This window comes from Aspergillus brunneoviolaceus (genome assembly GCF_003184695.1).
Source record: "Aspergillus brunneoviolaceus CBS 621.78 unplaced genomic scaffold BO95scaffold_108, whole genome shotgun sequence".
In the NCBI taxonomy this organism is placed as follows: domain Eukaryota; kingdom Fungi; phylum Ascomycota; class Eurotiomycetes; order Eurotiales; family Aspergillaceae; genus Aspergillus; species Aspergillus brunneoviolaceus.
This window is the reverse complement of record NW_020290838.1, coordinates 1-13,962: the sequence shown is the minus strand read 5'-3', so window position 1 is coordinate 13,962 and position 13,962 is coordinate 1. Positions and strand designations below refer to the sequence as shown.

General features: G+C 55.2%; 7 protein-coding genes across 7 annotated transcripts; 2 read left to right on the top strand and 5 right to left on the bottom strand.

The window, feature by feature from the left end:
- Positions 1-1,575: 1,575 nt before the first annotated feature.
- On the bottom strand, positions 1,576-2,651 carry BO95DRAFT_22406 (uncharacterized protein). Its single transcript, XM_025581217.1, has 4 exons — positions 2,364-2,651; positions 2,021-2,299; positions 1,783-1,927; positions 1,576-1,737 (listed from the first exon to the last, which is right to left on the bottom strand). Exons 1-3 carry the CDS (start codon positions 2,548-2,550, stop codon positions 1,911-1,913), a joined length of 483 nt encoding a protein of 160 aa, XP_025436689.1. The 5' UTR covers positions 2,551-2,651; the 3' UTR covers positions 1,576-1,737; positions 1,783-1,910.
- On the bottom strand, positions 1,591-2,160 carry BO95DRAFT_448126 (uncharacterized protein). Its single transcript, XM_025587782.1, has one exon. It carries the CDS (start codon positions 1,859-1,861, stop codon positions 1,691-1,693), a length of 171 nt encoding a protein of 56 aa, XP_025436690.1. The 5' UTR covers positions 1,862-2,160; the 3' UTR covers positions 1,591-1,690.
- A 17-nt stretch (positions 2,652-2,668) lies between the features above and the next one.
- BO95DRAFT_448124 (HMG-box domain-containing protein) lies at positions 2,669-4,473 on the bottom strand. The gene is made up of 4 exons (XM_025587781.1): positions 4,357-4,473; positions 3,628-4,267; positions 3,255-3,566; positions 2,669-3,192 (listed from the first exon to the last, which is right to left on the bottom strand). Exons 2-4 carry the CDS (start codon positions 4,249-4,251, stop codon positions 3,088-3,090), a joined length of 1,041 nt encoding a protein of 346 aa, XP_025436688.1. The 5' UTR covers positions 4,252-4,267; positions 4,357-4,473; the 3' UTR covers positions 2,669-3,087.
- Positions 4,474-4,712: 239 nt separating this feature from the next.
- On the top strand, positions 4,713-8,794 carry BO95DRAFT_477390 (DEAD/DEAH box RNA helicase). Its single transcript, XM_025589983.1, has 5 exons — positions 4,713-5,052; positions 5,123-5,449; positions 5,507-5,918; positions 5,976-8,396; positions 8,449-8,794. The coding sequence occupies exons 1-5, from the start codon at positions 4,909-4,911 to the stop codon at positions 8,721-8,723; spliced, it is 3,579 nt and encodes a 1,192-aa protein (XP_025436687.1). The 5' UTR covers positions 4,713-4,908; the 3' UTR covers positions 8,724-8,794.
- Positions 8,795-8,983: 189 nt separating this feature from the next.
- BO95DRAFT_518918 (uncharacterized protein) lies at positions 8,984-9,913 on the bottom strand (the record flags this gene model as incomplete). Its single annotated transcript, XM_025591999.1, has 2 exons — positions 9,273-9,913; positions 8,984-9,148 (listed from the first exon to the last, which is right to left on the bottom strand). Exons 1-2 carry the CDS (start codon positions 9,549-9,551, stop codon positions 8,984-8,986), a joined length of 444 nt encoding a protein of 147 aa, XP_025436686.1. The 5' UTR covers positions 9,552-9,913.
- Positions 9,914-11,305: 1,392 nt separating this feature from the next.
- BO95DRAFT_376238 (C2H2-type zinc finger protein) lies at positions 11,306-13,380 on the top strand (the record flags this gene model as incomplete). Its single annotated transcript, XM_025583188.1, has 6 exons — positions 11,306-12,668; positions 12,732-12,872; positions 12,924-13,000; positions 13,056-13,083; positions 13,136-13,198; positions 13,262-13,380. The coding sequence occupies 6 exons, from the start codon at positions 11,306-11,308 to the stop codon at positions 13,378-13,380; spliced, it is 1,791 nt and encodes a 596-aa protein (XP_025436685.1).
- Positions 13,381-13,584: 204 nt separating this feature from the next.
- On the bottom strand, positions 13,585-13,935 carry BO95DRAFT_469005 (uncharacterized protein; the record flags this gene model as incomplete). Its single annotated transcript, XM_025589407.1, has 1 exon — positions 13,585-13,935. A coding segment is annotated over one exon (351 nt), but the record flags the coding sequence as incomplete, so codon positions are not given.
- Positions 13,936-13,962: the final 27 nt, after the last annotated feature.

Sequence of the window (13,962 nt, the reverse complement as noted above, 5' to 3'; positions counted from 1 at the left end):
AATGCGCCTATCGATAACGAGGCCACCCCTCCTTTTGGCTTTTGGCCTTTGGGATGGGGGGATCGGAGGAGGGGGAGGGGGGAGGGGGGAGGGGAGAAGTGGGAGAGGTAGACACTTACTACGTACTTCTAAGTCAAGGGATGTTAGTATCCAGGTACTAAGGTAGTATAGTTAAGTACGGAGTACCGTAGTGATTTACTCACTTCTTGTCAATATTGCTGCTGCTGCTGCTGCTGCTGCTGAAGATGTCTCTGCTTCCAGACTCACTTATAACAGGAAAAATTCCCCCTGGACAGAATTGACTCATGCACACCGACCGGAACACCAGAGATGCCTTACATTACCGATAGCGGAGCAAGAGGGGAAGGGGAAAAGATGGAATCAATGTATTCGTTGTCAACCCCAAGTGGGGACGAAGTGATGGAAATAGTATACAGACTGTCAACACTCAACCTAAAAAGAACACCCGTTCCTTGGTTCGACCTGCGGGCCTTCAGTCAAGTCAATTCAGTAAAACATAGATCAATGTGCACTGCAGTACGCAGTACTATACATTGTACAGAATGTACAGCACCATGATGTTCAATATGCAATAGCGCATTCTTGAGCCAAAGCAGCAGGAATCCACTTCCACTGTCGACCTTTGTCCTACATAGTACGACCGACCCATCAACCCCACGTGCCTCAGACACATCTTCTCAACACCACCACCACCGCAGCAGCAGCAGCAGCAGTGGTTCAACTCAACATGAACCACCAGATTAAAACTGCAGGGCGTTTCATCATCCAACATCCTGCAATGCAACCATCAGGCAGCCAAAACTCAAGAACGACAAAATCTGCCCACCAATACCCTAGGTATACATTATTCAGCGAGGAAAACTCGGGTTGCGTTGAAAAAAAAAACCAAAAGGGAAGCAGTTCTTCACCGCATCGAAGGCGAAGAATAGGCCCGAGCCTATCAAAACGCGTGGGCCACTCTGAGAACCCAACGGGCCTCCGCTTGACTTTGCTTTTTCGGTGTTAGTTGATGGTGTTGCCGTTTACTCTTCAGAAGTGGGTTTCGTCCGACTACTGTAGGTGTATCCCAAAAGTGTTTAGCATTGACAGCTGTTCTTGTCGATACCCGCTAGAGGTCCTTGATCAGGAAGTAGATTGTCTTGTGGAGGATATTTAGTAGACAGCCACCACTTTTGGCTGTAGTTAACCAAGTAAACTACTGAGTAATCTACTGGCTCTACCGATATCCCGTCCAGCATCGAAGTCAGATGCAAGCCCCCATCCATCCCTCCGTGCCACCACTCCAGTTGGCAACACCGCAGGGTGTCTGTCCCTCTTTTCTTCGTGTCCGGCGTCTACCTCAGAATGTCTCACCAGCGTTCTTCAGACGGTGATACAAGCACTGTGCGACTGCGGTTGAACTAGTCAATTGGCCTGCAGGGTAGAAAAAGAAAACAAGGAGCAGGAAGAGTCATGAGGAGCGTTTGGCCGAAAGCCAATACCCCCGAATCTACCGCCGCAACCACCGCAAAACCATCATCCCATTGTTACTCCTTTAGGTTCAGCCTCATTGTAGCTTGTTACCTTGGAACCAGAAGCTTTCAGAGCTTTCCCCGCGCGTAGAGGGCTTGAAGGATTTCCACTGGATTGGATTGCAGCTCTTGGGTCAAGATCATGATTTACTTGTCGGCTATACTGCAGATCCATGCGTTCTCGTGCATAGGTCCAACGAGCGAACTGCCATACCATCAGCCATTGCACCGTAAAGAAGCATCAAGATACCTCCTGATAACACTCCCATAGCTCTTGCACTTCGAGAATTACTCTCGAAACGCGCAGCAGTACACCCTGAAAGATCCATCGGAGACCCTTGAAGACCATGTAGACAAACCCTCAGAATGCAGCCTGCGTCAACAACCCCTCAAAGCTACGGTATGCCTGTTAATCAACTCTCACTTCCACCAAGTGCTACCAAAGAGCAAGTCTACACCCCAAGATAGATATTGGAAGTAAAGCCTACCTCCAGCCGCCAAGCCAGCAGCCCCAACCCACCGGAGTACTGCACATAGTATGAAGAAAGAAATTCCCGCAACGCCATTTCCGCTGATCGACGGTACGGATCTCGCGGGCCAGAGCAAAAAGAAGATCCCAAGAGCATCATGCAGGACATATAGCTCAGGGTTTTCCGTCCATACAGTCCTTTCGAGGAGAATTCTCTTCGACTGGGGGGTGCGTGCGAGCGTGCGTGCGAGCGTGCGTGCGGCTTCTGTAATGTCTCCTGGCAGCTGCAGCAGCGGGCCTAGACCAACCACCCAGTCCGATGAGTCACTGCCTTGTCTTGCGTGTTGCTGGCTCCTACCTACCTGGTACATGAGATCCGATTTGGTTGTGTTGTGTCCTGTACCTAGTACCTGATGTAGACTTTTCCAATTTGTTCATGCCCAACATCCATCTCAGCGCATCTGGATCGACCAGTGTGGGCTCCACGTGCTGGCGGGAGATCAGATTAAGGGGCGAGGAGAGATGCATGCTTGGTTTCGTAAAGGACATAAGAGCTGCTGCTGCTGTGAGTCATGGCGGGAACAGCTATGCGGAAAGTCGATCTACCGGAGCTTTCTTCTGTAAGGCTCGAAAGAGGAATCTCGTCATGACGTCCGCGGTTAAATGTGTTGAAGAGGATGTTCTGGAGATCCATTGCGTGGCCTTGGGGTATCAGGGCTTGACCGAAATAGCCCGAGGTTGATTGAATGAAATGAGTTTAGGCAAGACAAACCTCACCCGAAATCATTCATTCTGTATGCTTTGGTTTTTCTTTGGTAGAATACAAATGTTAATTTACCCTCCCCGATCGAACTGAGGAAAAAATAAGACATGACAGCTGCGGAATCGATACTAGAAGACAACACAGAAGGGAGAAAAAGACAACTGGTTGTTAACAGAAAACCCCCGGATCCTCCGAGCCTGATAACCCATTACAGATCCCCTTAATAGAACAAGTTGGATTTCGTTGCTCCACAAAATGATCAAGGTAGGTTTCCAGTGCCATGGTGTGAAGACGCTCGTATCATGGACTCCTGGTCCCGACCTCTACTCGCGTTGCGCCTTGGGAAGTTTCGGAGGCTCGTCGCCATAGACCTCCCTATACTCGCGAAGGTAACGCTCCTTGTCTTCTCTGTAGGCCTGGTCGTAAGCCTGTCGTCTGGTGTTAGTGCTTTCCAACGCGGCCACGGCTACGATCTGATCTTGAACATTACCTTTCTCTCCTCCGGCGCTAGTGCCTTCCACTCGGCACTGATACGTGGGCTCCGCTCAGACATGGGAAGACTGGCGATGTGAGGATCTTGGAATCGAGTCTTGGTGAAGTGGGCATAAGGATGTAGAGGGCGGGCAACGAGGCGAGGGTCATCGATCAGGGTAAGTCTCGATTGCCGCTTGCCGGTAAGTTTAGTAAGCTTGCGCCGGGCCTTGTTGGCATCCCGGATCTGAGCAGGAGTGTAGGACTTGATCCAATCAGCCATGATTTTCTCGTTCAATTTCTTGTTCTCCTCCGCAATGCGTGTGTATTCCTGGTTTGAAGTCAAATCGTTAGCATCGATCTTCCACATATAGCAAGGAGCTTAGCAGTACCTCCGTCTGCTCAGCTCTCAGGCTCAAAATGCGCTCTTGAATTTCGTTGATCATATATATGCCCTTCATATGCAAACCCTCCTTGGAGATCTGTTTCCCGGCTTCAGCGCGAGCCACAGCATAGACCGTCGTGGGATGCAGCTGAGGCGGAGTGAGACATTGGGCCTTGCATTCCTTGATCTGCTTCTTCTTCTCGCGCAGAGTCAGCTTCTCTTCCTCTTCGGGAGTCAGAGGCTTCTTCTCCCGCGGCTTCCGCTCCTTCTTCGTGGCCTTCTTCGTGGCCTTCTTCGTGACCTTCGTCTTTCCCGTCTGCGCCTTCGGCTTCTTCACTTTAGCGGTCCCCTTGGACTCGGTTGCCTGCACCTTTCGGACCTTGGGGATCGATTTGGCCGCCTTGGGCTCTGAAGACTTGGCTTCAGCTGCAGTCGCGTATGTGTTCGTCAAGCCTCGGGACAGAACAGGGGCGCGTGCCGCAATTGGACCAATGAAACGACCACGGGACAACATCGAAAGACGTTGGACATGAGCGTGAGAGATCATTTGACGGACGGGGCGTGAGAAAGCATCGCTGATGTTGAGATGCTGGAGGAACACGCCTCCCTGGCGAACGAGTTTCGCGGGCATGGTCTCGGAACTAACGCTGGAAGGGTCAACGTAAACATGGGAACATTGATCGGAGTGGAAGCTTGGGATAAAATTCGGATAGGAGACCGACAGAGGGAGAGGTACCTACCAAGTGAGTCGCGTGGATCAGTTCTCCTTCTGTATGAAGGTGAATCTGGTTCTGTTTTCTCCTTCGCAGGGGTACAGACCGGAGCTCAGTGACGGAACCGGAAGAGGTTGGGAAGGTCAGGTCACGGGTGGAAACTGCAAGGCACGCGTAGCGTAGCTGCCCGCCCGCCCATAAGATCCATTTGCATCCATACTTAGTTAGGTCATAATTCTATCGGGAAGAGCTGGGCTATCACACGTGACTGGTCAGTCGGTCGCCGCCCGATTACTACTAGTCACGTGATGACCGACCCTGCTCAACTGCGGCCCGTCCGAGTCTCCCAATTAATGCCGGGCCAAGATACAACCCAACGGAGATACAACATCTACCTCAGCCTTCTCCGACTGAGACTTGCCACCCCGCGCCAACTATCGGCATACTAATCACCCGGTATAACTTGGAGAAGACCTGAATGGAAGGGTAAACATCCACTTCACTATCCTATCCAAATCCAAGTGCTCGAGCTTTCTTGAGTCTCAGTAATACTCACTCATCGTTGGCCTGCAACAATGGCTCGCCACGGGGATACTCGCTCACCATCACCTGTAGGCAGCACATACTCCTCATCCAGACGGAGTCGCAGAGACGATGATCGCTATGAGAGGAGCAGGCGCGACGATGGCAGGAGTTACCGCCGCTCACGCAGTCCAGAGGTAGGTCCTTGTGCCCCAGTTCGCCTTATTAAATTGGAACTTATGTCTAATCTGTTCACCGCCGACTTAGCGACGATATCGTGACCGTGAACGCGATCGCGACCGAGACTCCTACCGGAGGCGCGACCGCTCCGTAGACAGACATGACGACTACCGCGATGAAGACAGTTATCGCCCCAGCCGTCGGGATCGCTCTCGCGATCGGCGCCGATCCAGAGACCGAGACGATCAGCGGGATTACCGCCGAAGAAGCCGCGATAGGGACTATCGAAGCAGGCGAGAAGATTCCCGGGATCGGGCACGGAGACGGACAGATGATTCTGCTGACTTGAAGCACAAGTCTAGACGGGACGACAGCCGGGATCGGGCCAGACGCTCGCGGTCCAGGTCTCGTGATGTAAGCTAGCCCGGTCCTTTACTATTTTATGAATCAAGGCTGACATGCTCATCGTAGGCATCAAAACCGTCGACTCCAGCAACACCCGCCGCCCAAACAGAAGACGAGAAAAGGGCGGAACGGCGCGCGAAACTGGAGGCATGGAAACAGAAACAAGCCGCGGAAAAGGAGCGCAAACAGCGGGAAGCTGCGGCGGCTGGAGGAGCTAGAAGCATTCTAGAGGAGATCGATAGAAAGTCTGGTCTATCGCCGGCTGTCGGTTCGCCTCAATCTCCGGCAACGCCGGCTGTTGAAGTGGCACCCGCTACGTATGCAGGAAAGTTTGACCCGAAGGCTATCGCAAAGAAGGGAACATCCACATCTTCGCCCGCACCGGCTGTGTTGGGCAATGATGTTGCTGTTCCACTCCCGTCAAAGCCCTCCGCCACGACCTCTGGCAGTCCTGCTCCAGCCACGAGCAGCTCTTCATGTACGTTCCCGCCTCTTATCTATGCGTATCAGTTCCAGACTAACTTGAGCGTTCTAGCCACCTTAAAGGCCAAGGGTAATGTAGGAAGATTTGGGCTAGGAACCAGGCAGGCTGGGGAGGCCGAGAAGTCCACTGCTACACGAACCTTGGGATTCGGAGAGGAGGAGTCAACGCGACGGAAGCTCGAGAGGCTACCCACCCCGCCTCTAGAGGATTCGAAAGATATCAACGGAACCACAGGTGGCGGGGCTGAAGACGAGGATGAGGATGACGTCGACATGCATGAGGGGGGCACCGAGGAAGAGAATGCGGCAGCTGCGCGGGCAGCGGCCGAACGACGAGAGGAGCGTTTGCAATTGGCTCAATCCACGGACACCTCGCAGGAAGCTAATGGTGATACTGTCATGGAAGACGCAGCTGACAACCAGGCTCCCGACAGCATGGAAGTTGATGCTCAGGAAGAAGAGGAGGAAGTCGATCCATTAGATGCTTTCATGTCCGAACTAGCCGAGACTGCTCCTCCGAAGAGAGCGGGTGGCGCGAAGTTCTCGCGCGCCAAGGCACAACAGCCCGAGGCCATCTTCGGTGATGAGCACGATGTCGATGTGACGGCTGTTGGCGAAGGAGATGCCGATGACTTCCTTGCGATTGCCAACAAGGCAAAGAAGAAGAAGGACATCCCCGCGGTTGATCACCACAAAGTAGAATACGAGCCGTTCCGGAGAAAGTTCTACACCGAACCCTCTGATCTGGCGCAGATGAGTGAGGAGGAAGCCGCAAGCCTGCGGCTGGAACTCGACGGCATCAAAGTTCGTGGTGTGGATGTTCCGAAGCCAGTGCAGAAGTGGTCTCAGTGTGGCTTAGGTGTGCAAACTTTGGATGTGATTGAAAAGCTTGGGTATGAGAAAACCACCTCCATCCAAGCGCAGGCCATTCCTGCGATCATGTCTGGCCGAGATGTCATCGGTGTGGCGAAGACAGGTTCGGGCAAAACGATTGCGTTCTTGATTCCCATGTTCCGGCACATCAGGGATCAACGGCCGTTGGAGAATATGGAGGGCCCTGTCGGTCTAATCATGACGCCTACCCGCGAGCTGGCAACACAGATCCACAAGGACTGCAAGCCATTCCTCAAAGCCCTCAACCTTCGGGCTGTCTGTGCGTATGGTGGAGCTCCCATCAAGGACCAGATTGCGGACCTCAAGCGTGGCGCTGAAATAATTGTCTGCACGCCCGGACGCATGATCGACCTTCTCGCAGCCAACGCTGGCCGAGTCACGAATTTGCGTAGGGTCACATACGTCGTTCTCGACGAGGCCGACCGTATGTTCGACATGGGATTCGAACCGCAAGTGATGAAGATCATGGCCAACATTCGACCTGATCGGCAAACTGTTCTGTTCTCCGCCACCTTCCCGCGGAACATGGAAGCGCTGGCTCGCAAAACACTTACCAAACCGATCGAGATTGTGGTCGGCGGTAAGAGTGTGGTCGCACCCGAGATCACGCAGATTGTCGAGGTGCGCAACGACGACCAGAAGTTCGTACGCCTGCTGGAATTGCTTGGCAATCTGTACTCGAACGAAGAGAATGAGGATGCGCGGGCTCTCATCTTCGTCGATCGCCAAGAGGCCGCCGATACGCTCCTCCGCGAGCTCATGCGTAAGGGCTACCCATGCATGTCTATCCATGGCGGCAAGGACCAGATCGATCGTGACTCAACGATCGAAGATTTCAAGGCTGGTATCTTCCCGGTTTTGATTGCTACCTCGGTTGCGGCGCGCGGACTCGATGTCAAGCAGCTTAAGCTTGTCGTCAACTATGATGCGCCCAACCATCTCGAAGATTATGTTCACCGTGCTGGACGTACTGGACGGGCCGGAAACACCGGAACGGCTGTCACCTTCTTGACGGAGGACCAGGAACGGTACTCGGTCGACATCGCGAAAGCGCTCAAGCAGAGTGGACAGAAGATCCCGGAACCGGTGCAAAAGATGGTCGACTCATTCTTGGAGAAAGTCAAAGCAGGCAAAGAGAAGGCTAGCGCATCCGGGTTTGGTGGTAAGGGTCTGGAACGACTGGATCAGGAGCGTGATGCTGCGCGTCTGCGTGAACGACGCACATACAAGACCGGCGAAGAAGGGGAGGAGGAAGAGGAGAAGGACGAGAAGAAGAACGAACAAGCTGAAGACCGGTTCAGCAAGGCCATCTCATCCGTCCAGGCCACGGCGTCAGCATCGACCAGTATGCCGGGGGTTCCCAAGGGTATCGATCTGGATGGCAAGATCACGGTGCACAAGACCGAGAAGGATCCCAACAGCACGTCGAAGAACCCACTGGACAAGGTGGGCTCGGCTGTTGCGGACATCCACGCGCGTCTGAGCCGTGCGGGCGTGATGAGATCCGGAGTGCCCATCGACAACCGTGGGCCAGATGCAGGCGCTTTCCATGCCACCTTGGAAATCAACGACTTTCCCCGTGAGTTCATCCTCTATCTACTTCCCGCTACAAATACTGATCCTTGCTACAGAGAAAGCTCGCTGGGCCGTCACCAACCGCACGAACGTGGCGAAGATCCTGGAATCCACGGGCACGTCGATCACCACGAAGGGCAGCTTCTACGCGACAGGCAAAGAGCCTGGACCTGGCGAGAACCCCAAGCTATACATCCTGGTGGAGGGCGAGACCGAGCTGGCGGTCACGAACGCGATGCGCGAGTTGATGCGGCTGCTGAAGGAGGGCACGATCGCGGCGGCGGACAGCGACGCCCGGGCGCCGGTGGGTGGACGGTACAATGTCGTTTAGTGGCGAGGGTTCGGAGTTTGTATTATAGATACAGTGACCATGCTTCTTGTCTGCATTGTAGTAAAAGTAGCCTGCTAGGGTATTCACCATTGCGCCATTTTTATACGGAATCCCATATATCACCCCGCACATATCAAGAAACAAATCCACTCCAACACAGAAAGTACTAAGCATATCCCAACTCCACAAGAAATGTCAACCCACAACCTCACCACCCACCCAGTATGTACAGCACAAACCCTGCCCCCCCCGACCAAATCTCATTGCCACCGCCTCGCCTCAGCCGCCCCATCCGCATCCCGAGCCGCCACCTCCGCCCGACTCGCCTCATTCAACGTCTGCGCCTGGGTCTGCGTCTTCTGGGCCGCCAACTTCGACCCCAATTTCCCCTTGTTGGCCGACTGATTGGCCGACTCGGCGCGTCTCTATGCCCCGTCAGTTATACATCAGCCGGTTCCCTTTCAAGTCAAATATCTCGGGGGATCTCGCGTGAAGCAGGGGGATATGGTAAGGGTAGTGGTAGTGGGGAGGGGGAAAGGGAAGACTCACCTGCGCCGCCAACGCAGCGTTGGCCCTTGCGTCCGCGGTGCCCGGTGTCGATGAAGATGTCGCCGTCGCACCGCCGGACCCAGCCCCGACTGTCCTCCCTCCCTTCCCGGATCCCCAGTTTGTGTGAGAGGTGGATTTGGGGAGCGGTGCGCGCGGGCCGGAGGGGGTTGCGGTTGCGGTTGAGGCTGGGGCCGAGTCGGTGTTGGCGGCGCCGAGGACGCGACCTGGTCGGGCGAAGGCGTCGGGCGAGTTGGAGGATTTCGAGCAGATGTTGCCCATATTTTTTGGTGTTGGCGTAGGTAAGAGGTGGAGGTGGAGGTGGAGGCAGGTGGAGGTAAGTGTAGGGGAAGCGGCTACGGGGTCCGAGGTGTCGTGCGGGGGTGAGATGGGTGGTGTGTTATTTGCTTGCGTGTTTGCGGAGGCAGAGGAAATCAGGTACGCTTCGAGCTGTGTTGATCGGTATTGCTATAGGATTTGAAGTGGAACGGGGTAGCTGCGGGGTGTTGCTGGATGGATGTGGCTGGTGTAGATGGAGTAATACGTGGGATGCAGGGTCCGTTCGATGGGGTCGGAATTGGAGATGCCTGGGGTGCGGTGCAGGGCCCGATGCCCGTCGTCCGTAGCCCGTAGGCAGCCGTCGGCACGTGCGGGAGCCGCTAACTCAACGGTCGGAGACTCGGAAGGAGCCTTACTTGGGTTAACTAAGGGGGTGCCCGTGGTAAATTGCTGATGGCGCTGTCGTTGGTGGGATTTCTCTGTTGATAACGGTTGTATAGTAGGATACTGTAGTTAACTAGTGGATAGTGGTTGGTGGTTAGTGGGCTAGCCAATGTTAGGCCTTGTCTAGGATGTCAATATCTTCAGCTAGATCTCTCCGGAGTATCACTTTTCAGTGTGGCCGGTTGATTGATTTAGATAATAGTAACACGGTATACTGTGGTCATTTTTGTCGAGAGTTGCAAATGCTAAGTTATTGAGGATGTTGTCACAGACCTCAGGCATCCATCTCCAAGGCGGCAGAAATTCGGCGGGCAGAATCCAATCCCAGAGATTTCCCGCCCGGAGTCCGGACCGCCCTGCGAAGTCTCAGTGGATGGATGAATGGACATCCTTCACAGACTCGGACAGATTACCTCTCCTGCTGCTTTCCATCATTCGAACGCAGGTGAATCAAACTATGAAATCATTGAAAATAAATCCGTCACATTTATCCCGAACTTCAAGTCGTCTAACGAAACACCAAACGTGAACTCTGACAATCACTGGGGGCACGATTGGCTAACCGGCCAGACATGACGCCATCTCCCAAGGTCCTCGTTGCTCGACCCCTCGTCCACAAGGTCCTCATTTTTTTCCCCTCCGATTAGATCTTCTTCCCTTGGTTCCTCCCGTATTGCGACCGTATCGGTACCGAAAATACCTGCCCTATTCGCCCTACTCCCCCTACTCCCCCTACTCCCACCCTACTCCCTACTAGGTACACTTAACTCCTCCCCCGAAAGTTCCCTGAAGAATTGGTACTCAGTACTCCGTACTCAGTACTCAGTACCCTTGATCTCCTGGACTCGATGGACTGCTAAATCCCACATCGGTTCCCTACATGCGTCCTCATGCTGGCCCCCAAGGTCCTCAGGCTCTTTTGCCCGCTCACTCCAGGCGGTCTGTCTTTTCTCTCCACGCCTCTTGGTGACTCTTGCCCATAGTCTCTGTCGCACTACAGGGTTCTAAGCTACCGCTGGACGATCCATTGCAGATTCTGCTGATCTAATTGGTATGTGACCTGTCGTGTCCGCTCGCGTGGTGGAGGGGCGACGAGAACTGGGCTGACTTGCCACACCTGCAGTTGGCGACCGAACAAACCCAAATAGTCCTCAGAACAGACCATCAGTCTATTCCCCCCAAGTCCCCGCTCCTATCGGTCGTCAGGGCGGAGGATTCCGTAAGACCGTGACTTGATCGACTCCTTCAAGGCATAGATCGCTCTGCTTCCTTGCACGGAGTTACCATCCATGACCTTCCCTTCACACGACACCATGGCCTCGCACACGAAGAAGGACGATTTCTGCCTGGAGTGCCACTGGGAGGCATTCCATCTGGATGCAAAAGACCCGGAGGAGCCTACCGGGGCGGAGGCTCCAGGGCCTCAGTGGAATTGCTCCGAGGAAGAGCACCAAGTGCTCCCCCACTGTGAGGTCGGGGAGGACTGCCCCGTCGACGAGGATTGCTGTGACATGGACAATTGCTCCGTCACCTGCCCGTCGGTCTGCGACGGGTTCGTCGACTGCGACGAGGCCGCCGTGTGCTCTGTATCACATTGCGACGACGCTCACTGCAATGATACCCATTGCGACAGCACGGACCCGGTGTGCTTCGACGAGCACTGCTTCGGCAGTGGCACCCACGCCGACGGCGAGCACAGCCTCGAGGCGTTATTAGCTTTGGGCTCGCCGCTGAACCTCGAGTCAAGCGACCTCCTGTCGCCGACCGCGCTGCCCCCGGTGCCGGGCGAGCAGCCCAAGAGCGTCGGGCTCCCTGGGGTTCCCGGGCTCGTGGGTTCCACAGATGCCTTCTTCGCTCCCTTCGCGCCTGTCCCGGTGTCACACTGTCACGCTCACAGCCACCAGCATTTCCAGTGCCACGATTTCTCCAAGGATGCGCACCACGCCTGGTATCCGATGCCCACCTCGGTCAACCCGGCGGATGTCTTCCACATGATGGGGGTGTGTCCGGACCTGACGGCCTGCCATCACCAGTATCATGTGCAGCAGGTGCCGGACTGCAGTGAGCATCCCAAGCCCGGGGACGATTCGACCTCGAATTCATTCACCTGCTTCCACATCAACCCGAACCCGAACCATTCCCACGGCCACAGTCACATCCCCCACTTCCACACCCACCAGGCGCCCGAGACGGCCGAGATGACCGATCCAAACACCACGCAAGAAGCGCCTATTCCCAATCCCACGACGCACCGCAAACCGTGCCGGACGCACGTTCACCGGTGCCGGACGCACAGCCACGCGCACCACCATTACTCCCCCTACTCCCCGTACTCCCGCCAGTCGCGGTCCAGCGTGAGCTCGCAGCTGAGTCCGGGGGACACGCCGCCTCCGCTGGACGGAGGCTCGTCGTCCGTGCTGACCAGCCCGGAGTACATCCCGGAGGAGGCCCACGTGTGTCGATGGACCACGACGGTGGACGGGGTCAAGAAGCCGTGCGGCGCCACCTTCTCGGACTCGTGCGGTCTGCAGGAGCATCTCGTCGGCAGCCACATGGCCACCGTGGAGGGGGCCAAGGGGACGGGGTATTACTGTTGCTGGGAGGGGTGCCATCGGCCGGACGAGCCGTTTTCGCAGAAGTCGAAGCTGCAGGGGCACTTTCTGACGCACAGCAACTGTACGTTTGACCGTGTCTGCATAACTCATTGCTGACTTTGCCGACTTTGCTGACTTGGGGTAGACAAAAGCTTCAAGTGTTCGGTCTGCGGCAAATTCTTTGCGCGGCAGGCGACGTTGGAACGGCACGAGCGCAGCCACCGCGGAGAGAAGCCGTACAAATGCGCCGAGTGCGGCAAGTCGTTTACCGACAGCAGCGAACTGAGTATGTCGTCGGATGCCTCTTAGCCGATGAATGACTAACTTGGGTGCATAGAAACGCATTCGCGGACTCATACGGGCGAGAAGCCGTTCAAGTGCACGTATCCGGGGTGTAACTTCCAGACGGGCGATGTAAGCACACCTTGGTTGATTGATTGATAAGGAGATAGAAACTGACGGAGTGCAGTCGTCCAACATGTCCAGTCACCGCCTGAGTAGGTCCCCGCCTTGTGTTTGGGGGGCGAAGAAATATACTGACGGGTCCAGCACACGGGGAACGACGACATAAATGCCATTACCCAGGGTGTACGAAGAGCTTCACTCGACATGGTGGGTGTTCGATGCAGATGCCGCAGAATGCTTGGGCTTGATTGAGAGACTGACGGGCGATAGATCAATTGAAACGACACCTCAAAAGCACCCACAAAGACAGCAGCAGCAGCAGCATGACGATGCCCTCGCCCTCGCCATTGACCGATCAATTCGGCCTGACGCTGGCCGAGGTGGCGTGACCTACTTCTTCGGAAACAATTCCAAAAATTTTTACAGAATATTGATACGATACCCCACAGTATATACATTGAAGGTTGAACTTCTGAACGTTCAGGATGTATTCTAGAATGGATATAGGAATAACGTTGATGAAATCCACCCCCGTACCCCATAACAATCAACCCATAGCATCATAGTATAACTAGTAACCTTTTCTGATATATTTATTCCTCCCCCGCCCTCTCCTCCAACCCCTCAACCGCCGCCTTCAACTCCCGCACCCGCTGCCCAACCCTCCGCCGCACCTCCTGCCGCACCCCATCCTCAATCCCCTGCGGATTCAACCCGGTGTCGATCCGCACCTCCTCCCCGCCCTCCGCGCCCAGCAGCTTCTCCACCCCGGACCGCCCCGCCGCGTCCAGCAGCGACACGTCCCGCGTGTACAGCGTGTACACCGCCAGCAGCTCGTTCAGCGCGTCGCGCGCCGCCTCCCGGTCCGAGGCCGCGTAGATCGTGGCCGCATCCGTGCTTTCGGTGGCGATTTCGAATTCGTCTTTTGCTGTCTCGTAGCTTCGCTTATTAGTCGGGTTTTTGGGGGGGGG